The following is a 27304-nucleotide window of genomic DNA, read 5'->3' as shown; positions in this document are numbered from 1 at the left end:
AGGGGTAAAATTACACCGATGGTAAGTGTCAGCTCCTGGTACAAGCGGAAGTAGTATGTCCCATGCACCGCAGATGATGTAGACGTGATTATACTGCAATGGTTATTACTGCTCGTCTGACTTATCTGCAGGTGTTTAATGTGATGACAAGTCCAGGGGATACTGTCTGGTTGTAATTACGTTGCCCAAACACTCAGCTTCATAAATGAGATTCCGCTGATTTATGGCACTGTATGTGCCGAGATGCAGTTAAGATGCCACCGGTCGAAATCCCAACCTGCGGCCAGAATCCCAACGTCAGAATCCCAACGTCAGAATCCCAACTGGCATCCCGAACATATGTATAGCGGGCCGGGTTAGGTCGTGGGGGTGGATTAGTTATAGGCACCACCAGGGGGTTAGGATTAGGCTACGGGGAAGGGCTAGGGTTAAGATGGTGGGGTTAGGTTTAGGCACCACTTGGGGGGAATTAGGGTTAGGCACTAAGGGGGGGGGTTAGGTTTAGGCACTAAGGGGGAGGTTTAGGGTTAGGCTGCAGTGGGGCAGAGGGTTAGGATGCAGAAAGGGAGGGTTAGGGGATGAAGGGGGAGGGTTAGAATACTTACAGAGCCCCTGTCAGGATTCTGAGCATCGGGATGCCACTGAAGGTCTTCTGACTGCCGGTTTCCCGTATATATCCCACATGTGTCTAATGATCCGCAAAGTCATCAGTGACGTGTTGTAATGGTGAAAAGAAGTGTCACCAACGTATCACCTACTTGCTCATTAAAATTGTGTAATGTTACAGCCTTAAAACAGTGGCTGCCGTGTTATAGGACGGACAAAGTAGAGCAGAAAGGCTGAGATTGAGATACTGGAAAGTCTCTACACAGCTCTGAATACTGACGTATTTGACCCAGAAGGCCATAGTCCTTGTGACCCATCAGTTGACTCATTGATTTTGTGTAGGTGAAGAGTTTGGAAAATTCCGGGAGCCATGTAAACTCTCACCTACACTTATTATCTGCTCCCACTTATTGTTACAGGATGTTCGGGGGCTGCACCCACTCTGTGGAATTCCTTTCCTCCCACAACAAGACTTTCCTCTAGCCTCCAATCCTTAAAGCATTCCCTGATAACTCACCTACACAGGCTGCGTCTCAAATTCCAGAACCACCCATGTAACCTCCGTTCGCACAAAATTGACATATGTTCTCTTTTCTACTATGACACATCCCCCCGGCCAACATTGCTGTGTGACTGGATCATACAGCTCACCAAGAGGCTCTGCAATCTCGCTGGACTGATTTGGCATAGGGAGTGGCTGAGGTAACCCCTTCTGATGATGGCGATGTTTCATAGGGGCTGCAATGCAAAAAATGCAGTCACAAGGGACTTGAAGGTGTGTGCTCAGAATTTATTTATTAGCATTTATTATTTACTTAGAAAGCATCAGCATATTCCATTGAGTAGCAATTTGGAACAAAAACGTAATTAAATAAAACTGGTTAGGGTAATAACAGAGAGACAAAAAGAGATAAGAGGGTCCGGCTCACAAACTGCGTCTGCAATCCCATTCGCAATAAAAATGGCTCTGGCCTCTCATGTGCAAACATTGCCTATCGGGTACAAGCTCTATTGCGGTCTTGTTCCTTGGAATCTCAGCCTCTAGCATGACAATCTGATTAACAGTACGTGTACTGAAGTCCTTCCGTCTAACCTTTGCCGGTACCTCGCCAGCCTCATTAAGCACACATTCTCTGAAGCCTTATTGCCCAGTCCTGACCTGTCCCCCGCCAGCCTTCGTCTGAAGAACTTGCACCTCAATCTCATTGGTCACCGCCTAAAGAGTCCAACTCCATCACCTCTTGACAGTATTATGGACATATCCAGGAACTGTGAGTGTACATATGAGGTACAGAAACGTAAGGGTGGACTGAAGACTGCGCATGAGTGAATTATAGGACATGGGAGGTGGCACGGGTTGGAATAAGAGCAAGTGGAGAAAAGAATTTTTCTAAGAAGGAAGATATAAAAGTGATAGACCAAAAAAAAAAAAAAAAAATCAAACCTTGAGTTGGACAATAAGTGAGGTGGTGAGGGTGGAGTTTTTGGAGTACTTGCAATTTCCTTATTATGCGTGAATAACAATAAATAAAGCTGTAAAGAAATAAACCATTCTGATTCTATAGGGAAAGCAGCTAAACTTTTAACAAACCTGATGGGTTATAAATAAAAGATAAATCCTGCATCCTTTGTAGTGGGATCAGTGTTATTTTTTTTACACCTCAATTTAGATCCCACTGACGCATTCTACTGTATGTGCTCACAATTAAAATGTGGCTTTTGCACAATAACGCAGTTCTGTCGGAAGATCCCCGACAACAGGACTGTGTAGAAGAGTAGGCGATGCCTTTAAAAGTAGGGATGGCCATCGATGATTCGAATTATAGCTAGTGTCGAATATTTTTACCAGTGATGGCAGAGAGCCAATGGTTCTCTACCATCGATGGATGAGTGGAAGACGTTTTTTTTCCTCCCGTGACGAAATGGAGCTTACCCCCCCTCCGGCGCCAGCTAAGCCCCGCCCATTTTTTATTGGCCCACCGTTCCCCACTGTGGCGATGGCCATCAATGGGTGCAAACCATCGATGATTCAACATAGATGGTTTGTGTGCCATTGATGGTAACCATTGATGGACACCCCTCCTATGGCCACCCTTAATTAAAAGTGGCTCTACAATCTATGGCATTTTGAGCTAAGAAACAAATCAAAATCTTTTTCCATTTTTGTGGAAAGATTTTGGTTTAGGTGCTCGGGTAGATTTATTATTTCAAGTATGTATTAATGGATAAGAACACCACAGACCGAGCATAATTTCAGCAAAACAATGACTGCAGCCGGGTAATGCAAATCTATTCACAGTGTCATCCAACAAGTGCAAAAAAAAAAAGTTTTAAAAGGGCTTATTTATGCTTAAGCATGTTCTGTTACATGAGATCAGGACGAGTCCCCACGTCTTTGCTAGACATACTGACAGCTTGTCACTCATGAAGAGCATTTCTGTCGTAGCTTAGATGGCGTCGACGTGAAAGGATTAAGAGGAGATCATTATAAAAAACTTCAGGTTATTAAGAATTTATAGCGGCAAAGACCAAAAACTACTCCATCTAAATGAGCCCACTGTACAATCCGTAATACCTTATAGTTTGGGTGACCTCACCCTAATCCAAAGTAACAGACACTCCCTAGAGATCATTTCAGAAGGTGTTCTCAGACATTAACCCAGTTGTTCCCAAACTTTTTTGAATCACGGCGCCCTGGTGCATCAGCATTGTTTTTACGGCACCCCTAAGCCAAAAGTTTGTTATTGAGAAATTCAGTAAAAAATGTAGTGAAGTAAATTGTGCTGACCTGTCATCCTTAGGTTTGGTTATATAATGGTGGACAGGTTTGTGCTTGATTTTGTGCAAATATTTAAATTACACTGACCATAAAGAATTCTATTTGGTGCTGGACCACCAACCTGAGGCACCCCTGCAAGTGTCCTGAGGCACCCCAGAGTGCCGCGGCACACAGTTTCGGAACCACTGCATTAACCCCTCAAGCACCTGAAATATTTCACACACATTAGATAGTGGCAGCCATTTTGAGAAAGCAAGTCAGTCTTCAGAGACATCACTGTTCCCTAGTGAATGGTCACATTGCCATAAATATGGTTGAAAGCCTCAAAATGGCTGCCTCTCCCATGATGTATGCACAAAGTGTGCAATTTAAAAAGGAGTTGCCTGTGTGAACAGCCTCACTCTGAGACCTTCATGTAACACAGTGGAGGAAAGATTACCAAAACGGTCATCTATGTAGCTATAGAGGAAGCCATTTTGTTAATTGGTTGTCTTCTCTATATGATGACCAAAACTGGGCAATTCCTTCTAAAAATGTCTCTATCTTTCCCAGTGAGATGAATCTAAAAACATTACATAAGTAACACCCCTATTATCCCATATGGATGGGTGATACCAGGGGCTGTTCGACTTATCCTGATATGAGCATCGGAGGCTAGAGACACTTGGGGTCTATTCACTAAGCCTTGGAGAGAGATAAAATGGAGAGAAATAAAGTACCAACCAATCAGCTCCTGTCATTTTTAAACACAGCCTGTAAAATGACAGTTAAGAGCAGATTGGTTGGTAATTCTCTTTCTCCATTTTATCTCTCTCCAAGGCCCCACTGTCCAGTAAATAGTGGCTGAGGAATACGGTTTGGAGCCCGGTGAAGATTTCCTGGGTGATCCAGTGATCCGCCAATTCGTGTTTGCATCCTGGTATAGATATTTTTATAGAGCGCAGGGTATATATACAAAGCAGCTTCTCTTGGCGAGTTTGACCTCAAAATAAAACAAACTAATATGTTGTGGAAAGTCTGGCATATTTTGCATTTAAATTATTGGTGCTTTAAATTTTGAGGTAAAAGACGCCACTTCGTAAATATTCCGCCCCAAGACTCCCAAGAGCAATAAAATCTACATTCACCACACCAGTTTTTAAAAGTCATAATTTATTTACAGTTCAAGTCAAAGTCACATGCAAAACAGTTTTATATCAATGTTGTGGTTAGCAAAAAACAGAGTTTTAATAGCAATTAAATATACAAAAATATAGCTTACAAAAAACAGTGAGTTTTTATTTTTAAGTTTAAAAAATATTCTGCTGCAGATATTTTTTTTTTTAGTGTACAAAACGAGTCTATGAAACCAGGATACCTGAGGTCTCACAAACAATCCGAGAGAAAACTGAAATAAAAGCACGGGACACTGGAACAGGTGACTAAGGGACGTAAACAAGACAAAACCCAAATAACACTTTGGGGTAAACATACTAAAACGTCAAGGACAAGAGAAGGTGTTGCTATTAGGACCCAATCAGATTGTAGCTATCGTTCATCTAGTACAGGCTAGAAAATCATAGCTAGCATCTGATTGGTAACTACGGCGACTCCTGTACCTTTTGCTTCTTAGAAGTTTTAGGACATCTACCTTTTTATCTAGTGGAGTTAACATATCACTTTGAAAACCTACACTGGAATATCATTTACTCATAATTAAAATTTGCCTTCTGGTTTGTACACTTATTTAAATGACTGGCATTAATTTGTATTTAATCATTATGTGATTATAATAATTATGAAAAAAAAATGCTTCAACCTTAAGACATTCAGGCACATTATTGCTACCAGAGATTCCCCAGGAAAAGGAAATAAAATAGATTAAAAAAATTAAAAAAACGGGGGAAAAAAATAAAAATGAAAAACTTACACACAAAATACAAATAAAGTGCTGTTTTCAGAGCTTCCTTTTGGGAAGTTTGTGACTAGAGTCACCGGTTCAGTATGTACCAAGTGATTCCATATGCATACAGAGGGGGAGATTTATCAAATGTTGGAAAGAGATAAAGTGGGCTGCCATTTTTCTAGCACAGCCTGCAAAATGAAGCCGATTGATTGGCACTTTCTCTCTCTCCCGATACTTTATCCCAGGAAAAGCTCCGATGTTGAACAAAAAGTCCAGCATGGACTTTTCACTCCCATATTGAATACCCCTCCAAGACTTGATACATCTCCCCCCAAAGTGGTGGGAGAAAGTATCACCCAATCAGCTTCTGTCATTATACAGGATGTGCTTCAAAAAAAAAAAAAAACAGAATGAAGCTGATTGGTTTGATAAATCTCCCCCTTTCTCTCTCTCCAAGATTTGCTAAATCTCCCCCAGAGTTTCTTGACAGGGTTGTCTGATGGCACATTAAAAATAAAAGTGAGCATGAAATTATCATTATTGTCTAATTTTTAACCAGGTGCAGTGTCAAAACCGCCTAAGTGCCACATGACGACTTAAAATGTACTTCCCTTAGGCAAATATTTATATCACCGAAACAGCCAAAAGTCGTTCTTATGGCCCCACAGGGCTGGGGTGAGTAGAACCAGCAATTTGTGGGTTGGGCTTATTCAACAAATGCTGTACATAATAGAAAAAGCCAATTTAACAAAAAAATTAAATATATATATATATAATTAAATAAATCAATCAATGCTACAAATTTTGCACCTAATACGAAAAAAACATTCTTGGCACGAGATTTGCAGCGAGTACTCAGCCGAGTCCCAGGTACTGTAACAGTCCCTAAATAGTATACAGTAACAATATTCCAGTAGTGAATCTACACATTTTTCAGCAAGTGTTCTTGGCATATTTGACTAACTTGTAAACAGCTAACCTACAACAAGGTCTGTACAAGCAAATACTGAAACAGCAATCCAATTTAATTCAAGGAATGAGATTGCATTAGGATGTTGCCGATGCTGTGTGCGTGTGGGCTGCCATTTTATAGACTCAGCCACTATTTAAAAGAATGCACGCTGTCCGTTCGTTCACTAGGAACTAGAGGCATCACGGAGTCCCTTCACGAAGACTCGACGTCACTTGTGAAAAACGGGCGGGGTCACAGTTTTCTAGTGAAGGGATATGCTGCTACCGTGTGAAAAATCTGGTTGGCCTACAAAATGGCTGCCAGCATGGTGTCTTATTTCCTGGATTTGCACAACACACAAGGGTACAGTACTGTACACTGAACAACTTACTACCAACCAGACAAAAACACAAACCATCTGGAACCAAACTACAAGACATGTACTATTAAAATTCTACACATTAAAGGCAATAGACTCTAAGTTCGCTGACAGTATATCAAACTCAAATTACAAATGTCACCTTAAGTTTCCAAGAGATGGAATATGGGTAATTTAACTGAGGGCATATCGACTTCAATATACTGTAGTATGGCCAAAAAAGCAACTTGTAAGAAAACCGTATATAAAACTATTTATACATAGCAGGGGAAAATGACAAATTCCAAGTTCCAGTCTACTCTCTCCAGACACAAAATGATAGAATTCTAGAATATATTATATTAGAAGTGCTACACATTGCCAGGATATGCCTCAGCGATTTATATTTAATATATGAAAAATATTTAAAAAATCCACATACACTTGACACTTTAATAGCACAACTAAAATGTACTGTGCAATATATTTTTCGAAAAGCTAAAACGTCACAGGCCATTGGTTGCGACTCCTTTAAAATATTTCTGTTAACTAGTAGACTGCAAGGCTGTAACTTCAATGCAGCCATAATGTAAGATACAGAAGCACCAACCTCCTAACAAGCCCGTATAGGTGGGGAAACGACAGAATATAGCCTATATCTAAAGCATGGGAACTCAGATACTGTACTTTCACAAAGCCTGGGAATAAATTCAAACGTAACCCTAAGTGAACTAAGCTTTATGGGCCCGATTCAGCAGTGGATGCAATTGCGATTACGCACGTAAATCTAGCGATTGTTTGCCATCGCGCAAGAGTATAAACTGCACTGCGTGTGCATTGCGAATACGGATACAGGGAGAAATCCATTGCAAAGGGAGTGACAGTCTGTCAGCGTTTGGGTGTGGTGACGATGGGGGGGTGGGTGTCGTAAAATCAAAATCAGACCCTCCTCGTAATCGTTTAAAAAAACGTTCAGTTTCTGAGTTATATAACGATGAACGATAATCGTTCATGCGCGCTCCCGTTTGTAGTTTGAAGTTCATCGTCCATTTCAGACTGTCCGACATTAAGGGAAGGAACATTTTTCGTTCATCGTTGTAAAAATCGTTCAAAAAAATCGTTCATTACACTTTCAAAAATCGTTCACTTTTTCAAAGGAAAAACTGGACGACAATCGTTCATTAACAAAATCGTTACGTGTGTATGCAGCTTTACACTTAACACTGACACAGGGGATGAGTACAATAACATTTTGTGTTTGACGATCTGTAGCATGGGCATGTTCTCCTGCTGTATTGGAACTACAGTTCCCAGCATGCAGTGGCAGCCTGAGCGAGACAAGTGTGCTGAAATACTGGTATAATCTGTCATTAAACACTGCCACATCCTGTACACATATATCTTACATGGAGAGGCCGCCATGAGTCTAGATTTCCATTACAAAATGCTCCGCACACTGCTTCCTGGCACTTGGAATTTCGGTCACATGAAGATGTGTAACACTCAGATACAATGCTCCTGTATTAATGGGATAGGACAAGTTGCACTACAGGTAGGGGAAGCCCTTTTACCGAGTACATAAAATAGACAGATGCGCAAACACAACAAAGGGACTTTCTTCAGAAAACAAATGAAAAAAAATAAAAATTGGTGCCTTCATATTATGCGCTAAATGGCGAAACTGCAGCAAGCCCAAGAATCGGGTGAACCCTGTTTTAAGTGCAAGAGACATTCAGGGTCATTATAAGGAGTCATGATACAACCAAACAGATCATTTCGGGGAGTTCTGACCCGCCTCATTTATGTACCAAATTGAATTCAGTTTAAAATCTGGACCATCTTGACTCAAAGGCCCGTATTCAATTTGAGGCGAAAAGTCCAGACTTTTCACCTCCTTCGTCTGTTTTCCAGGCGGAAAAAGTATCGCTCGCGTGCCCGCTATTCCCAGTATTCAATTCTAAAGTAGGCGAAATCGGGAACAGGCGCAACTTGGATCGGCGAAAAAATACGGGAATTTTCTGGAAATAATTGTAGGACCCTCCCCTAAAGATGTCCAGACCTCGGGGATCACTATGGGTACCCCCATTTTTGCCTGCTGAAGGAAGTCAGGGTTTGTAATAGCCGCGCAAGGTGCAATTTTGCGGCTATGAAGAAGTGGTAAAGAATAGTACTTAGATATTTTTTTTCGGAAAATAACTATTCCTATCAAATTTGGGGTACATGAAAATGGGGGTAAGCATTTTTAAGTCCCTAAAGTTATTTTAAAAAATCTGCAAAATTGCACCTGCCGCTTGTCCCCGTAATGAAGAAAACACCTGCCGCATACATGGGGACCCGACCTGAATTCATATAGATAGTTTGGCACCACGTTCCCCTTTTTTTTATTTTTTACCCCCAAAATTATTATTTTTAAACTTTTTTTGACGCAGTTTACCTTTGGGGGACTGTCTGAAGGCTGCAGGGGGGTTCCCACAATGTTGTACCCCAAAACCACAATTCTGCACTTTTTTCCACCTGCTATTCATAGTCGAAACTTTTTCGCCTATTACATTTCATTGACTATCTGCCTAGGCGAAAAGTCTTCCAAATTAAATATCAAAACAGGCGAAAATGGCGTCATCGGCAAAAAAGTATCGCGGAAATGGACTTTTCACCTCAAATTGAATACGGTCCAAAGTTGGAGAATAAAAATACAAATATTTGCCCACCATTAAAATTGATATATTATATAAATTACATAAATATAACCATCTGTGACAGGCGGAGGTAACCTGAGGGGTTCCAGTTTCTGTGGATCGAGAAGTCCCAAGAGCTGCTGGCAGGACATGCTTGGACTTGTAGTCCCACGGTAACAGAAAGCCCTAGGTTACCCACTTCTGACATTTTTAAGTGCTTTCATATTTGTTTATACTAGAGGAGAGATGCCGGCTGACACACAGACAACCAGTGTAACACAACGATCTGACAAGAGTTATATCACCCCAATGCCTAATGGTTGTAATCTATATAACTTTGTTACTTGTCATCAGTGTTCTTTAAAGAAGGTTAAACCTTAATTTACGCAAGTAATTGTGGTACTGCCCATAGCAACCAGACTGTCCCTCTTACTTACTACAGCCTCAATCTGACTGGTTGCTATGGGCAGCCATTTTAAAGATCCAAAATGGATCTGCTTAGGAGAAAGAATAAACTGTATAGGCTCAAGTTCAGCAAATAGTGGCAAGCTTCACACCTACCGCCAAGTAATTTATGATATTGGAGGTTAATGGGGGGACCCACATAGCATGCCTGAACTATATCTGTCAGAGTGACCTATATCTAGTCTCGGTGTAGGCAGCCATTTTGTGGGCAGGGTTAATATGCACAAGACCACAGCCTACAGTATACATTCCCTAAACAACGATAACATCACTGTGTCTTTGAGAACCGATCGTCTGAATACTGTTCCGGATCACTAAACTAGCTGCCGGAACTGTGGCGGGTGAGAGGAACACTATAACAAGACCATGTTGGTCCATTCATGCTTCCAGTTAGGGAACCCTGCAAGTAAGGGGGAGACGATTCACAGATGCAGGCGCACAGATTTTCCCTCCTAAATAGAGATGTGTGCCGTTACGGTAAGCAGTTTGCATATTGTGGCAAAACTGGTTTCCATACGGTCTTCTACCTTTATAAAGCCCCGGTCTTCTTGCCCCGGCACAGTGAGACTTCCAGTAAAGATTTATGTAAAACGAACAAAGGGGACAAGGAAAAAAAAAAAGTTGTAACAGTTTTTTAGTGAAATCTCCTAAAGTGCTCGTCCGAGGCCAAACGCCGCCGCCCTCATCTTCCCTTGTTTTACGTCCCTCCTGTTACAGGCAGGCATCAAAAGTGCTTTGGTTGCTTCAAGAGTCCCCGTTGTCCATGTCCAAGAGCATCGCGCGGCTCCACCAACCCGCTAATGAGGTTTCCGGGCACCCGCCCATAAAAAGCGGGGCAGAGGCATGAGATCCGTGGCGTCTTCTATAACCGGCCCGTGATGCGTTGGCTGTGGGCTATACAATGTTCTCTGCCCCGGGCAGCTGCCCCTGGGGAGGTCCGTGCTCCTGGTTGCTGTGGAGCTGTGCCAGCTGCAGGACTGGCATGTTGCAAAGAGGGCAGACTTTCCGCACTTCCAGCCACTTAATGAGGCACCTGCAATAAGGCACACACATTCGTATTAAACATAGGTTTCCAAACATTATATATGTATTGTGTGGGGGCTGTAGAGGGCGACTATAACGTTTCTTGACACCGAGAGATCTCCCTTCTGCCTAAAGTTAAATGTATTTACTAACAAAGAGCAAGAGATAGATTTACTAAAGCTTCTAAAATGGAAAAGTGTTGTTACCCATAGCAACCAATCAGCTCCTAGCTACCATTTCTCTGTTGCATTATAGAAAATGATAGATTGGCGGAATCTGATCACCGGCTTTAGTAATTGTACCCCCGCCACACACCCCCTACAGCAACCAATCGGATGTCTGCTTTGATCTGGGGCTGGTTAGAAAAGAAAAGCACTTTTCTCAATGGTGGTTGTGTGTCACAGGACATTTGCCGTATATTAGTAGCTATCAACCAGTGTTTCCCACCTGACGTTGTAAAACAAATAATAATATGCTTTGGGAAGAAATATTGTCAAGGCAATTTGCATTATAGCATAATTAAAAATGTTTAAAATTACTTTCGCATTTATACAATTACAGAACAGACGAGTAACTGGTTGCTTCCTTTTTCGTTTACAAAAATATAACGCAACGTGGTTGGTAGCCAGCGTGTTTCCTGTGTCGCCAGCAGCTAGAAATGTTACGTGGAACTGAATAAAGAGGAGAGTACTTACTTTCTATGAAAGGCATGCTTGCATGGACATATACCAAGCTCGTCCTTGGCCTTAAACTCCTCTAGACAGACTGCGCAAATCTGTAATGAGAAACGCCTGTCAGCAGGCCCAATGCACCAGTGGGAGAGTCTCCTTAGACATTTAGACTTGCACACATGTGGCCCCACTGCTGCGGAGGAGCTTTAGGCAAACCACGTTCCATCCCCGCAGTAGAGGGATATATCATGGGACTGGCTATTAGAGCCATTGTCCCAGCTATAGAAGATTGATAAATACCCCTGAAAGTTCATTCCATTTTGTCATGGTAACGAATGATAATTATTAGGGCTCCCATTGCCACCAATGATAAATAGGCCGGATCATCGATTAGCAACGTAGGCTTTCCCCTAGGGCCCGATGGGCACTAAGAAGCCTTGAATACTCGGGACACATTTTTTTCATTGTATTTTTAATACCCAGTAAGGGGTTGTATGCAACCAGTCCCTCACTGTGCCCATATCAGGCCCTGTCTGGTGGAAGTAACTGCACGGAGCCCCTGCACAGCAGGAATGTACAATAAAATGGGAAAACACAATATAGTTCTAGAACACAGGAAGAGATGAAACATACAAAGACTCCAGCACTGACCTCGTAGAGATTCAGCTCTTTCACTTTTTCCTTTAATATAACCTGAAAACAAAACAAACGAGAAAAGCTGAATTATACGGTCATAGACGGCCACAAGCCATTTCTTTGCCGGTTACTGTGACAAGGCCTAAAAAATGCAAGATCAATTATCTCAGCCCCCAGGGATAGCAGATAAAAGTCATAAAATGTTCTGCTCAGATAGATCGGCTATTATTGCTCCGATCAGCTATATGATTGGGAAATGAAAGCGTTAAATAGAATCTAATGAAAACTCTGCTCGTTAGTGTTTTCATTTAGAATCGGCAGTTCAGTGCAACCCTGCAACAGGGGATTTTGCTCAAGTCAGATTATACAGCCCCCCCCCCCACATATGGACCAGTCTCCATACATAACCCCCACTGTGTTACAGTCACACGGAGACCAACTGCGGTCTCGGCAACAGGTTGCCTTGTATTCTCCCGACCACCCAGGTCGCTCACCTGTTTGTATGCATATAGCTCTTTTCTGGCCTGATGCCTCAACCTGCAGGAAGACAAGAGAAGGAGATGACCAGGGATGATTTCACCAGACGCAATCATAACTAGTCACTTAATAACGAAACTCTGCGCACACCAGCTGTACAGAAACACGCCACGGAACGTTGTACACTATGTGAAGATGGTTTCCCATTCTTGTCTATTTCACAGATAATATTTATACAACATATACGCAGCAAAACATAAAGATGCTGTAACTCATGGAGTTCCACTGGCTACGTCTGCAGATACAGAGAGATTTGTTTGGCGCAATAAGATTTACCATACGGCTGAACCCGTGCTAGCGCACACGCTTATTGGGCCCGATTCCGAGAAACGCTGCGGCTCTCCTGCCATGCTGAGAGCCGTCATGCCGAGAAGGAGATGGCAGTGGCTAATTTATGCACGCCCATGAAACAGCATTTAAAAGGTCATACACGCCGGTGTTTCCTTAACCCTCCTTCTGTTACCGCCTCCAAACACTGACTACTTGTCACTCGCTTTGTGACTGAATCCTCTATGCGAGTGTAATCACATAAAGTTGGCGTAACCCATAGCAACCAAGTTCTAAATCAATTAAAATCTTTAGAAATATAGTTTATAAAAAAAAAAAAAAAAAATTATAAATAATTAAAAATGTCTGGTACTAAATATTTATATATAGTGTATTTTGGGAATCATTCAAATGTAAACATTCAGATTTTCCTTAAACCAAAGTGATTAGTGCTGTCAGTACCCCACAGGGATAGCACCTTATGCAACAAACTGCTGAGATTAAGCAGTTTGTGTGCTAGAAGCACCAGAGCAGAAAGCGGCACCCCAGGCAGGAAAGAGGAACTGCACGGGTTTTAACAGGTGCAGAGTGCTAGAATCTTGCTAAATGACGAATGATGACAGGATTATTTGACGGAAATGCAAAAATCTCCCATCGCCAGAGTTACAGGTATAGCTCCGTCATGTCATTCCGGACACGCTGGTCTCAGACATACTACACGGCTGTCCGGGCTGCAGGTCACCTAATTGCAATCAGTACAGGAGGTGTCATTTATACCTTTCTAGGATTACATACAGATGCGTCCAGTTCCATCGTTGCTGATTGCACTACAAGCGCGCGCACGCATCGCGCCATGTGATTATCAACGGCTGCGTACGCTACGGTACGCTATGGCGTGCACGGTGATCGCACCATGCAATCCTATGGGGTCGCAGGTGCGAATGCAACACGCATAACCGCCCGTGGACGCGATTTGCCGTGCAAGCGCAAAGATGTCGCTGGACACATCTGTAGCTGGACTGGCAATGTATATGGAGCGTAAAAAGTCATTCTGATCACCGAGATTATCAGGAGGCTGTTTACATAGGAATGTCGCGCTGAACACTCGCACAATCCGGGGTGACGCACACAGAGCCACCTGAATTTGGAGACTTGTATCGCTCTCATGTGAATATAATGTTTCTTGTGTACATGGCGGTGCTGTATCTGTTGCATATTTAACAGATATATGCCTATCGCAAACTTTAATTACTAATGAGCGGAATATTAAACATACAGTCATCGTACAGTATATTGAGTGTTCTTGGGGCGGCCGTGTTTATCCACCATCACTGTAATTGGCCCGCAAGTCTCCTATTTAATAGGAATACTATATAGATTCCAGTATTGGCTCACATATAGGACATTTACAATTTGGGAGTTAGATGCCCTTTAGTGGACATACAGTGACAGCTGTCATCCAATGTTTGGCAGAGCATGCTGGGCGTTCTACTTCTTCACAATCAGATATACACTGCATGCACAAAGTGGCAATGTACTACCACCCGTACAATAATACGTATATGCAGATGTAAGGAATCAGGATGGGGAGGGTACTGAAGACAGCATGCTCCCTGCTTTATCTGTATAGCCAGCAAGGTGACCGCATGATAACAGCTCATATAAACCCACCCCAATAGGAGGTTCCATTGGATAATGCAAATGAGATTCTTTCTATGCAAACAGCACGACCTACCCTGATAGGCGGTTCCATGGAACGTGCTAATGAGGAGGCAGGCAGTATGATTGACAGCTGAAATAGACCTACCCCAATAGGCAGTTCCATGGAGCATGCTAATGAGGTTCTAGAAAGACAGCATGATTGATAGCTGAAATAGGCCCACCCCAATAGGCGGTTCCACAGAGGGCCGTATTCAATTAATTTCGCATCGGCGAGAAGTTTCCGCCTGCCCGGCTTTTTGCCGCCTTCGCCTGTTTTGTAGGTGAAAACTTTTCGCGTGCGCTCCCGATTTACTCCGTATTCAATTACCAAGGCGAAAACGGGACCCGGGGAATGTGTACCAGGCGAAAAGTGCAGGATGAATTGGGGGAATGACTCCGTACCCCAGAAAAAGATGGACTGACTCCGGAAATCATTATGGTAGTTTAGTATTAGCCCTAATTGAACTAGTTAGGGTACTTAAGTGATGGTAATTGCCTGTATTAGCGTCTTGGTAAAAGTGGTGAAGAATGGCATAAATAGGTGTTTCTTGGAGCATATAAGTAGTCCCATCAAATTTGGGGTGTTTGTAAATGGGTGCTAGCATATTTTAATGTCTCTAAAGTGAAGTTTTAGAAAAAGTGAAATTCCTCTGTCATACAAGCACCTGCAATCCCAAAAACACTTGGCCCCTTCTTGGAGCACCCCCAGAAGAGCTTATTTCGCTAGTTTTTGAAGTTGTCCCCCCACTTTTTTCATTTTCACCCCAAATTTCTAAGGATAAGTGTATTAGATCATTTCTAAGTGATAAGGTACCAGCCAATCGGCTCCTAACTGTCATTTTTCAAACACAGCCTGTGAGATGACAGTTGGGAGCTGATTGGCTGGCACCTTATCACTTTTCACTCTGTCTCCTATCACTGCTTAGTAAATAGACCCCTGAGTCACTAAGGGCAGACTGAGAGCTAACATGACATATTTACTCTATCCGATCCGTGCCACTTGTAGTTTACTTTCAGTTCTGCTCCGTGTTTATTATGTTACGGTATAAAGCACATGACCAGCGCATGAAAGGAAAGCGAAACTAAGTGACTGGGCCGCTATGAGAGAGCAGATGCTGGGAAACGTTTTAGTTTTCCCCCACAGGATTATAAATGATGCCCCTGGGAAATGCATTACCCACCGTGCACTTCGTAAACACTGCCAGCCCAGGTGACGCATACGGAGAGATGCCAGGATAGGCGGGCACTGCGAGGAGCTGGCAGCCACTTCTTACACCACAGTAATTACATGGCTTGTTTTACTTGGCAGTTAAATAGTAATAATCTTACTGGGGATGGTGTTTTTCTTTTCAACTATACTCCTGTATAACAATGATGAGCCAAGTATTGGCGGGGCTGGCATACTGGGCTTAGCATCTCACACACATGAATCTTGTCAATATAACACACCCCAAAAAGGTCTATACATTATGGCCCTCATTCAGAGCCGTACGCTCTGAATGAGGGCCGTCCTCCATAATTATGGAGCGTCCTCCTGGACGCTCGTATAGCTGTGGGTCACCACCCACAGCCTATACGAGCGTGCAGGTTGATGGCCGCGATGGTCTTGACCATCGCGACCATCGCCACTGCGAGCCGGAGCCTGCGGTTGAGTTTCTCAACCACAAGGCCCGGAGTGATTTTGGCTCTATCAGAGCCAAAATCACTTCCACTGACATCACTAGTGATGTCAGTGGGCCGGCTTCTGACGGTAGGCGTTCCCTTGGGAACGCCCCCATCTGGGAGGCACGCCCCCGGCACGCCCACCAAAGGGGGCGTGCTGTCAATCAACATCGACAGCACGCCCCCTTTGATCAGACACAACGAGCGAAGGAAAGTCCTTCGCTCGTCGCGTCTGGCGCATGCGCACGACGGAGGTCCCGCCGTCGTGCGCATGCGCAGTGCACACCATCGACCCACTTGCAAGCGGACAGCCACTTGCGAGTGGGTCTGAATCAGGCCCTATATCTCAATAACTAACTAAAAGACACATAAATGGAACTGGATATATATATATATATATATATATATTATATATATACATATATATTATATATATACATATACACACGAAACAAGTCCCTCTTGTTCTCATTCAATCCTCCGCAGCAGGTGCCGTGTTAGGGCTGAGGTGCTTCTCTAACTAAGCAGGCAGAGTCTGACTGACAGTTTTGCAGACTTGCTGTACACAAATGTACTATGGGGATTAAATGATCCTTACACAGAGGCCGGACCAGTGACGTCACTACCTGAAATACCGGCACAACCAGCCTTATCACCTGTATCAGAGCCCACCATGGCACTGCCCTGCAATGGAGGAGGGGAAGGGGTTATTTTACTATGTAACCGAGCTACAGTGGGATGCCCGGGTAACACCGAACACTGTATTTTATCTCCATCTGGACATTTACATTTTTGGGTTTAGGCTTAGAAGATTATAAATCCGGTGTAATAATCACCGATGAGACGTCCTCCAAGTACAAGGACTAGGTTATAATTTGATTTATAAAGCTCGAGTTACCGAATGACCTTCATAAAACTGAATGAATCTATGCCACTTCCAGCTTCCCGACATCCAAGCAGGAGACAATTCCGCATCTCACTCTTACCATACATAGAAGATAATTGCTGAAGGAACACGCCGTGCTCCCAAATGCAGAGTATTTAATAATGAGGATTTTTCCAGTAATGCAAAAAAAAATAAAAAAATTTCAAAATAAAATAATCTGTATTTTGGAGATCACAAATCTAGTTCTACGGATCCTGATCGGGGTGAATGGACACTGCAGGGTAAATTATAAGTATATAACGGGCGGGATGACCACAAGTGCGCCCTCTCCCGCTACCAACACGCCTCGATCCCGCTAACCTGACCCTTCCTCATGTACAAAGATTTCGTCGGGTTCTTGCTCACTTCCCTAATGCAGGTCCATGATGAGTTGCCGGGGAGGGGGGGTAATAATGAATTATAAAATAGTGCAGAAATATCTGGTGACCATCACTAAAGCCAGAGAGACATTGCTGGGTAGGTGGGTAAATACAATTTGGGCCCCCCCCTTATGTGTAACATTATCACACAGCTGCACTAATTCGCTCTCTGTACCCTTTCCATTTGGCTGATTACAGTTTGCACTATAAAAGTTTTTATTTACATAAGGTTAATCAGGGGTGGGCAATACGCTGCCCTCCACATGTTGTTGAACTACACATACCAGCATGCATTGCAACAGTTTTAGCATGGTCAAATAGGAAAACTGTGGCAGGGCATGCTGGAATGTGTGGTTCTACAACAGCTGGTGGGGACAGCTTGGGCTAAGTTACAGAAAGAGTAAGGACACAAGACAGGGCTAGCGATTGGCGGGGAGGTGACGGGTACGAACCGGATCAGGTAGCAGCAGAAGAGAAGGCTCAGGATGAAAACAAATATCGCCGTGCCAAACACCACAATGTAGATGTTGAGGGGAAGGTTCTGGAACCCAATGTTCGGCATTCTGAAGCTGTAATGCTGGAAGTCTGGGCTCATGGATGGGCTGCAGGACAGACAGAAAGACAAAACGCATATTAGTGTGACAATGCAGAACGCCAATCGGAACACTGATCACGGGCAGACGACAAAAAATGGTTCTAATATTTATTTATTTTCAATCAAGAGACAGAACCGACCACTTCAGTAATCAGGGTCAGATTAACAATGGCGCATATTTTACTATAGCACCAGGCCTCTAATTACAATCGTCCCATCACAGTGACAGTATGATGACCATCCGCCCAGCTGGCCATGCATCATAAGTGTTTCTATTTTCCTCACAAGATTACGCAATTTTTAAAGTTTCATGTATTTAGGGAGATGTTTGGGCTGTTAAGGTAGGGTGCGTACATGCCCACATAGCACCAACACCCCACCTGGAGCACTGGCCACACCCACTCAGCACTGGCCACACCCCCACAGACCTGGCCACCTCTCCCCCCCCTTTTCAAAATATTCCCATTCAGCCTAGGTGTGGATTCCAGTATCTCTTCATACACACACAGAACACGGAGCCCCCTGTACCCCAACATGTGAGGGAGCTCAGACCCGGATGCTGATTACCATATCCCTGTATATACACACACACAGAACACGGAGCCCCCTATATCCTCACATGTGAGGGAGATCAGACCCGGAGGATGATTACCATATCCCTGTACACACACAAACACACACACAGTACAAGGAGACCCCTGTATCCTCACATGTGAGGGAGCTCAGACCCGGAGGATGATTACCATATCCCTGTATACACACAAACACACAGCACACGGAGCCCCCTGTATCCTCACATGTGAGGGAGCTCAGACCCGGATGCCGATTACCATATCCCTGTATATACACACACACAGTACACGGAACCCCCTGTATCCTCACATGTGAGGGAGCTCAGACCCGGATGCTGATTACCATATCCCTGTATATACACACACACACACAAACACACACACAGCACACAGAGCCCCCTGTATCCTCACATGTGAGGGAGCTCAGACCCGGAGGATGATTACCATATCCCTGTATACACACACACACACACACACACACACACAGCACACGGAGCCCCCTGTATCCTCACGTGAGGGAGCTCAGACCCGGATACTGATTACCATATCCCTGTACACACACACACACACACACAGTACACGGAGCCCCCTGTATCCTCACATGTGAGGGAGCTCATACCCGGATGCTGATTACCGGATGCTGATTACCATATCCCTGTATACACAGTACACGGAGCCCCCTGTATCCTCACATGTGAGAGCTCAGACCCGGATGCGGATTACCATATCTCTGTATACACATACACAGCACACACAACACACGGAGCCCCTTGTATCCTCACATGTGAGGGAGTTCAGACCCGGAGGATGATTACCATATCCCTGTATACACACACACAGTACATGGAGCCCCCTGTATCCTCACATGTGAGGGAGCTCAGACCCGGATGCTGATTACCATATCCCTGTACACACACACACAGTACACGGAGCCCCCTGTATCCTCACATGTGAGAGCTCAGACCTGAATGCTGATTACCATATCCCTGTATACAAACACAGCACACGGAGCCCCCTGTATCCTCACGTGAGGGAGCTCAGACCCGGATACTGATTACCATATCCCTGTACACACACACACAGTACACGGAGCCCCCTGTATCCTCACATGTGAGGGAGCTCATACCCGGATGCTGATTACCGGATGCTGATTACCATATCCCTGTATACACAGCACACGGAGCCCCCTGTATCCTCACATGTGAGGGTGCTCAGACCCGGGAGGATGATTACCATATCCCTGTATACACACACACACACAGTACACGGAGCCCCCTGTATCCTCACATGTGAGGGAACTCAGACCCGGATGCCGATTACCATATCCCTGTATATACACACACACAGTACACGGAGCCCCCTGTATCCTCACATGTGAGAGCTCAGACCCGGATGCGGATTACCATATCTCTGTATACACATACACAGCACACACAACACACGGAGCCCCTTGTATCCTCACATGTGAGGGAGTTCAGACCCGGAGGATGATTACCATATCCCTGTATACACACACACAGTACATGGAGCCCCCTGTATCCTCACATGTGAGGGAGCTCAGACCCGGATGCTGATTACCATATCCCTGTATACACACACACAGCACACGGAGCTCCCTCTGTCCTCCCGTGTGACAGGGGGTCAGTGTATTTTCTCTCCAGTTACATGAAAGCCCTGAGAGGTGCATCCTCCCCACACTACTATGCGGATGCTTTGTGTCATTCCTCTCATACTAATTCCCTACGTTACACCCTCCCAGCTGGCTGGAAAATTCCACTGTGGATAAAGTGGCGGCAGTCACTGGGCGAGCAGCCGGAAGCGTCGTTTCTGCCGTGCTGGCTGCTCTCAGAAACCACTTTCCTTACACAGAACACAATATAGATTTGTAGATCTCACAGCAAAACCCAGACACCTCCACAGACATATTGGGGGAAATATGGCATTTACAGCAGAAATAAAGCAAGCTATGAGGGCTGAGCCCCTCCCCAACCGGGTAGCCCATGCAAGTACAGTCTATGCCCTGGCCACAAGCTGGAACATGCAGTCATCCACCTGCTACTGTAGAACTACAAGTCCCAGCACACTCAACTAGCCAGAGTCTGACCTAAAGCCGCAGCAATTGGAGGCTGGCAAGGTAAGTTTAGGGTGCGTAGTATGAAAATAGCTAGCGTGACACAGGCTGGCAGAGCCTGCTGAGACTTCTAGTTCCATAAACAGCTGTACTGGAGACACACGCTATGAATAGACTCTTTGGGGTGTATTTACTAAAGTGCAGGTTTTTAGAAGTTGTTTAGTGTTGTTGTCCATAGCAACCAATCAGATTCTAGCTAGTATCTTCTAGGTGCTATAGAAATGTTAAGTAGAATCTGATTGGTTGCCATGGGCAACATCTCCACTTCTAAAAACCCAAACTTTTAGTAAATAGACCCCTTAGGTCGTGCAAGAAATAACAATATACTGAATATAATGCAGATTTCCTGAAACCAGATAAAAACACCTCATCACGTTATGGTCCCTGTTATTAGGCCAGTTTGATACCGTTTAGACTGATTATGTTAATACGACTCTGCAATGGATCCTGTCACCTACAGAACACTGTATTACTGGAAGGTAATAGAACGCCATAGGTCTATAATAAAGAATATGCACCACTGGCTGCTTTATACAGGAGAAATCATGTCCAGCACCATCAGCGCAGGTGTATAACATATAAAGGCAATAAGTCTGTCATATGCAGCATTAGGAACAGCCAAAGGCGAGTTCAGACAACATCAAATGCAAATCGCAAGACCCATTGCCATCATCGCTGCATATATTAATCTCTTCTCTCCAAGAACCAGCTTACATTTTACTGTCACAGAAATAGCCACTTTTTCTACCCAAAGCAGCGAATAGAAACCTTCTGAGATGCGCCTTGACGGAGAAAAAAAAAAAAGGAACAAAATCCCCCATGGAGATACAAACCTATGGCTGAATGAATGCTGAAAGGCTGCGGCTGACACAATAGATGTAACAGAATAAAAATAACTTTCGCTTTGGAAGTCCCCCCCCCCCTTGTGCAAGTAAATATACTTGTCGGCGTGCCAGCATTCCAGGATTTCTGCATTCAAATCAGAGAATGCCGTCCCTTGTTCCCAGGGGAGGAATGAAACGTACCGGCTAGTGCCCCCATTGTGCTTCTTCGGATGGAAATGTATGGGAGGGAAGAACTGCATTCTGTAATAATAACACAACACGCAGCTACTGTCAGTGCCAGATCTGTGTACATGAGAGCCGGGCGTGCAGCCAGCCTTATAGCAGTCACCACCCCTGTGGGTGGCAACTGTCACATGTTCACTACAAGACTCGAGCAAAAGGGGGATTTTCGGCCATATACAGTCAGGGCACGTACCTCTATACAAAACGTAGCCGACTCAGATCTATAATACAGTCACACTTAACCCCTACCTAATGTCTGCCTGGTCCCTTGGGCAAATAAAAGGTTTAATACCAACTTCTGACATTCTATGTTAGCTGTGACCCCAGAATATCCCTGAAAGGGGGGGGGGGGTCTATACACAAACTAAAAAGTAGTATGTGCATATGGGACCAATGTTGAGCTTTGACCCGGGGGGGATTCTGCAAAGCCCCCCCTATGTCTCCCTAAATATGCAGAAGTAGACAAATTGCATCATTTTGTGAGGAAAATAGTTTTAAAACTCATAAATTTATGGCAGTCCGTGTTACACGCTAGTATGACGATGGTCCCGCTGTTATATGGTGGCCTGGGGCTGTAGTTCTATATGTCCCATTCTTAATCTGGCCCTGAAGTCTCCCATAGAGGAGTATATGATAATGACAACACAAGATGGAGGTGGCGTTACCCAGCACTAATCTGAGGTATCCCTCTATCCCCACAGAGGAGTATAGGATAATGACAATACAAGATGGAGGTGGTGTTACCCAGCACTAATCTGAGGTATACCTCTATCCCCACAGAGGTCTGTGCATGGAGCATAGGAGCTGATTCAGACCCGCTCGCTATGATGCGAACGCTCGTAGCTGGCCGATAGTCGCTTTCTGTGCATGCGCAATGGGCGTGCGCGAACTAGTGCGAGAGATCGGGATGTGTCCGCTCGCTGCGCATAGACTTCCCAGCGGAGTGAGTGACAGGAGAAGCCGTTTGTGGGTGGTGACAGGGGCTGACTACTGAAAACGGGGGGAGTGGAGGTACGAACGCAAGCGTGCCTGAGCGTCTCAACGCACTTTCATAGGCGTGCATAATTAAAAGGCAGCCTCATAGTACACGTCACTTGGTGGGATTTCACTCTGAAGTGATCGCAGTGCTTGCAGCAGGTTATAGTCAACCTTAAGCGCTGCGATCGCATCCGATGGTGCTCGATGTACCAATGTTTTCAAGCACTTCCAGCAGATGACGTGCACAAGTGCGCGTCTTAAGAATGGCTGGTGGGCGTCTGCATACACTAAGTGATCGCACGCCAAGACATAGTGGGCGTGCTAATGCCTTGCAATCGCCTGCCTTACTGGGCGTGAACCGGATTTGCATACGCAGGGAGCGAGCGAACGCATCTAGCGAGCAGGTCTGAATGAGCTCCATAATACGGACAAATAACACAGGTCTGCGATGAAAAAGCTTTTTAAACGACTTTATGTGATACTTGTAGATTTTTGGCTTCTGAACACAACAATGACTCCAATGACTTGCATATTCTGTAAAGTAATAAATGTATTCTGCTTACATTTATTATAAAACATTGTCTTAAATTAATTCAGTCGGTAGTATAGAACGTTGCAATTCAGGTCTCGTCATGAAACTTCCCCCCCCGCCTCGTGCCAGATTAAGGTCCACATGGGCCTGGAGCTGAAATTTACAAAGGGCCTAAACCCCATGCTGTCTAAAGGAACATTGCACACACAATACAACTACAACTACACGGTGAGCTGGTGAAGGTGGAACCGAATACAACAGATGCAACACAGTTTTGCCCTGTGCCGGCTCATTTTCACCCCTGCCTACCACCACATGCACACACACAGTACATATACAGTACACACCACTCATACAGTACAAGTGATTTCAACATTTTTAGGCAATGTCAAGGATCCAAACTACAAAGAAATTGTCAGGGAAATGCTTAATAATTACAGAAACCTTGGCTGCAATATGAGTTTAAAAGTACATTTTTTAATTCCCATATTGAGCATTTCCCGAATAATCTCAGAGACTACAGTGAAGAACAGGGTGAACGGTTCCACCAAGATGTAGAAAGAAGATACCAGGGTCGTTGGGACGTCAGCATGATGGCTGACTACTGCTGGATGATACACAGAGACGACACAGAAAAAGCTTATAAAGCAGAAAGCGACAAAACGAAGTTTGAAGACAAAAAAAAAAAACAAGACATTAACGATTTTTTCAATAATTATGGTTTTGTTTCTATTAATGTTTGATGTTATTGTTATTTTATTATTTAATTAAGACAAGAACTGTGTGTTATCATCTACACTTCTTCGTATTTCACAATAAATGTCAAAAACAATTGAGCTTCTTGTTTGTTCTTAAAAATGTATGTAACCCCCTTAAAGGTAAAACGGTAAATGTGATGTGGTAAATTTTTTTAATATACTATTTCTTGATGTACATAGGAGTATTTAAGAATATAAAAGTATTATTAAAAAATCTTTCAATACCTTAAATTTTGCAGACCTGTGTAATCTGTGTTATGCTGCATACACACGGGACGACGTATACGAACAATGATATCGATGAATGATTTCCCTTGAAATTTCCAGTGTTAAAAAAGAACGATATCGTTCAATGATATGATATATGATAATGATATGTTTTGTCAACGATCTTTGAACGATTTCACCAATGATCAATGACCAATGATATCGTTTACAAGATAATGAAGTTGAATTGAAAAGCCAATGACTGGTCCAGAGGGTTGGTTATCGTTCATGTGGTTCAGTATGAACAACAATTAGAACAACGATATCGTCCCAGTTGGCCTCCAATGATGAATAGATCCCAGTACCTGCATGTTTTAAGTAACAGACCAAATCACCTCGGGCACCTGATGTGGACTCTGTTCATTCATCAAGCTTGATTGTGGGTACTAACTCCCCCCCCAAAAGCCCCCCCCCCCGCAGCATTCCGCCTCCACCGACTCTCTCTGTGCGCATGTGTGAACGACGTTTAAGCATGCACACTTACACCGCTACTGGTGTAGACTTTCGCCGGTGCCTTACTGTCAGCCGCTGAAACTTTTGGCAAGTTAAAAACATATCTTCTCTCATTAACTTCATTCCATTCACCAATCACTACCTTCCCTCAGTCTTTTTATATTTTGTATTGTTATAAGTTTACAATATTTTGATGTATGTGAATACTTTTTATTTTTATTTTATTTTAAATCAACCCCAGGAGTGCCTCCATAAGTATATTCTCTTCTCCCCTCATAGGACAGTCTTCTACTGTGTCGTATAACCACATTTCTAATCATATATCATGCACTGGCAAGCATTCACTAAAAAATAAGTGATAATTGTCAATAAACCCCACCCAGCCATAAATATTTTGGGATTATTGCAGGACAGGCGTCAGCTTGCTCCCACTCCTCTAATATAATCCAGAGACCCTACCTAAATATCTCAATTAGCCCTCCTGAAGGTGTTCCTACCATACACCCAGTGCATGCAGAAGTACTGTTGGTTAAACAATATTCATTGGGAATGTAGCTTACCAGTGAAAATGCAATAACATATTGGCCTCCATATGCAATGCTGGTACTCTCATCACTGACAGTAATTCAGGCATGCGTCACAACATTGGAGCGCTGAGAATTGGCAAAGTCATGATGGGGGCATAGCCGCAATCCTGGGGTCGCTGTGTCTTACCCCTCACATCTTTCCTAATAAGTGAACAGACTTACCCTACCTCGCAACTTCCTGCTATGGGGGGCTTCGCTGTTCCGATCAGAACAAAGCCCTTAAAATTTGGCCTGTCCGACCTAAATGGGGACAGCTGTGAGGTATGACAGATTCTGTTCCAGATTGCTACAAGAGAGGCATGCAAGGTGTGTCCTATGTCACCATCAGTGCCCCAATGTATGTACGGTTATCAGATCAGCCGTGTAAAGCCAGGCAAACATGATACAGTATACACATGGGTGCAATGTTTACATCCATCCTGCATGTCTGCTAATTACGCTGGCCGTACCCACCTCTTCTCTCACTTTACAGCCCAGGTACAGCTCTACCTCACCCACACGTTCCCACAAACAAAAACAAAAATCCTGACAGTCCCCCTGTGTAATGCTGCATCACTTTCCACCCTCCTGGAGATTCTTGTGTCGTTTTATAAGGGATCACTCTAAAACAGCGCATGTGGTGGTGAACAGTACAGTGGTGAATGAAGATAGTGGGTGCTACATAACCCAGCCTCAATTAATTACATTATGTATAACAAGCCTTTAACACCTGTTCATGCACTGAGGCCAGGACACAGGAGACAAAAAGGATGTGGGCTGTCACGTCTCCTAACCCGGGCTTCCCACGCGTCTCCTAACCCGGGCTTCCCACGCGTCTCCTAACCTGGGCTGCCCACGCGTCTCCTAACCTGGGCTGCCCACGCGTCTCCTAACCCGGGCTGCCCACGCGTCTCCTAACCCGGGCTGCCCACGCGTCTCCTAGCCCGGGCTGCCCACGCGTCTCCTAGCCCGGGCTGCCCACGCGTCTCCTAGCCTGGGCTGCCCACACGTCTCCTAGCCTGGGCTGCCCAAACATTCCCTAACCTGGGCTGCCCGCACGTCTCCTAACCTGGGCCGTCCGCACGTCTCCTAGCCTGGGCTGTCCACACATCTCAGGCATAACGATCAGGCATAACATTAAAACCAGCAACAGGTACAGTGAATAACATTGATTATCTCGCTATAACAGCACCAGTCTAGGAGTGGGATATATTGGGCAGCAAATGAACACTCAATTCTTCAAGTTGATGTGTTGGAAGCAGGAGAAATGAGCAGGCGTAATGATCTGTTCAACTTTGACGAGACCCAAATTGTGACGGCTAGAAGAGTGGGCTACAGCATCTCCAAAACGGCAGGTCTTGTGGGGTGTTCCCAATGTGCATTGCTTAGTACCTACCAAAAGTGGAAGGACAATTGGCGCACCCAAGGCTCATTGATAGGTGTGGTGAGGGAAGGCTAGCCAGTCTGGTCCGATCCCACAGAGGAGCTACTGGAGCACAAATTGCTGGAAATGTAATGCTGGTTATTATAGACAGGTGTCAGACCAGACAGAGTGCCCATGCGGTTCCCTGCCCATTGCTAAAAGCACCTACAATGGGCACGTGAGAGTCAGAACTGGACCATGGAGCAATGGAAGAAGGTGGCCAGGTCTGATGAATCACGTTTTCCTTTACATCATGTGGACAACTGGGTGCATGTGCGTCGTTTACCTGGGGAAGAGATGGAACCAGGATGCCCTATGGGAAGGCTGCAGCACTGTGATCACTGGGCAGCGTTCTACTGGGAAACCTTGGGTCCTGGCATTCATGTGGATGCCACTCTGACACGTATTATCTAAACATTGTTGCAGACCAAATACACCTT

At 44.4% G+C, this 27304-nt stretch overlaps 1 protein-coding gene across 2 annotated transcripts in view; it reads right to left on the bottom strand.

The window, feature by feature from the left end:
• Window positions 1–4519: 4519 nt before the first annotated feature.
• The window catches only part of RNF24 (ring finger protein 24), a 101065-nt gene continuing 78280 nt past the window's right edge, over window positions 4520–27304 (bottom strand). Inside the window, exons 1-6 of one of the 2 annotated variants that reach the window (XM_088448938.1) lie at window positions 21846–21924; window positions 17975–18124; window positions 12545–12587; window positions 12066–12107; window positions 11439–11518; window positions 4520–10753 (exon numbers count right to left, since the gene is read on the bottom strand). In XM_088448938.1, the coding sequence (XP_088305064.1) occupies window positions 10615–10753; window positions 11439–11518; window positions 12066–12107; window positions 12545–12587; window positions 17975–18124; window positions 21846–21904 (513 nt within the window). In that variant the 5' untranslated portion in view covers window positions 21905–21924 and the 3' untranslated portion in view covers window positions 4520–10614. Of the gene's footprint in view, window positions 10754–11438; window positions 11519–12065; window positions 12108–12544; window positions 12588–17974; window positions 18125–21845; window positions 21925–27304 lie in introns of those variants that run through there. The other variant, XM_088448939.1, reaches the window with a different exon arrangement.

The sequence above is a fragment of the Taudactylus pleione genome, unplaced genomic scaffold (genome assembly GCF_031769625.1).
Source record: "Taudactylus pleione unplaced genomic scaffold, aTauple2 ptg000472l, whole genome shotgun sequence".
In the NCBI taxonomy this organism is placed as follows: Eukaryota; Metazoa; Chordata; class Amphibia; order Anura; family Myobatrachidae; genus Taudactylus; species Taudactylus pleione.
This window is presented reverse-complemented; position numbering and strand designations above follow the sequence as displayed.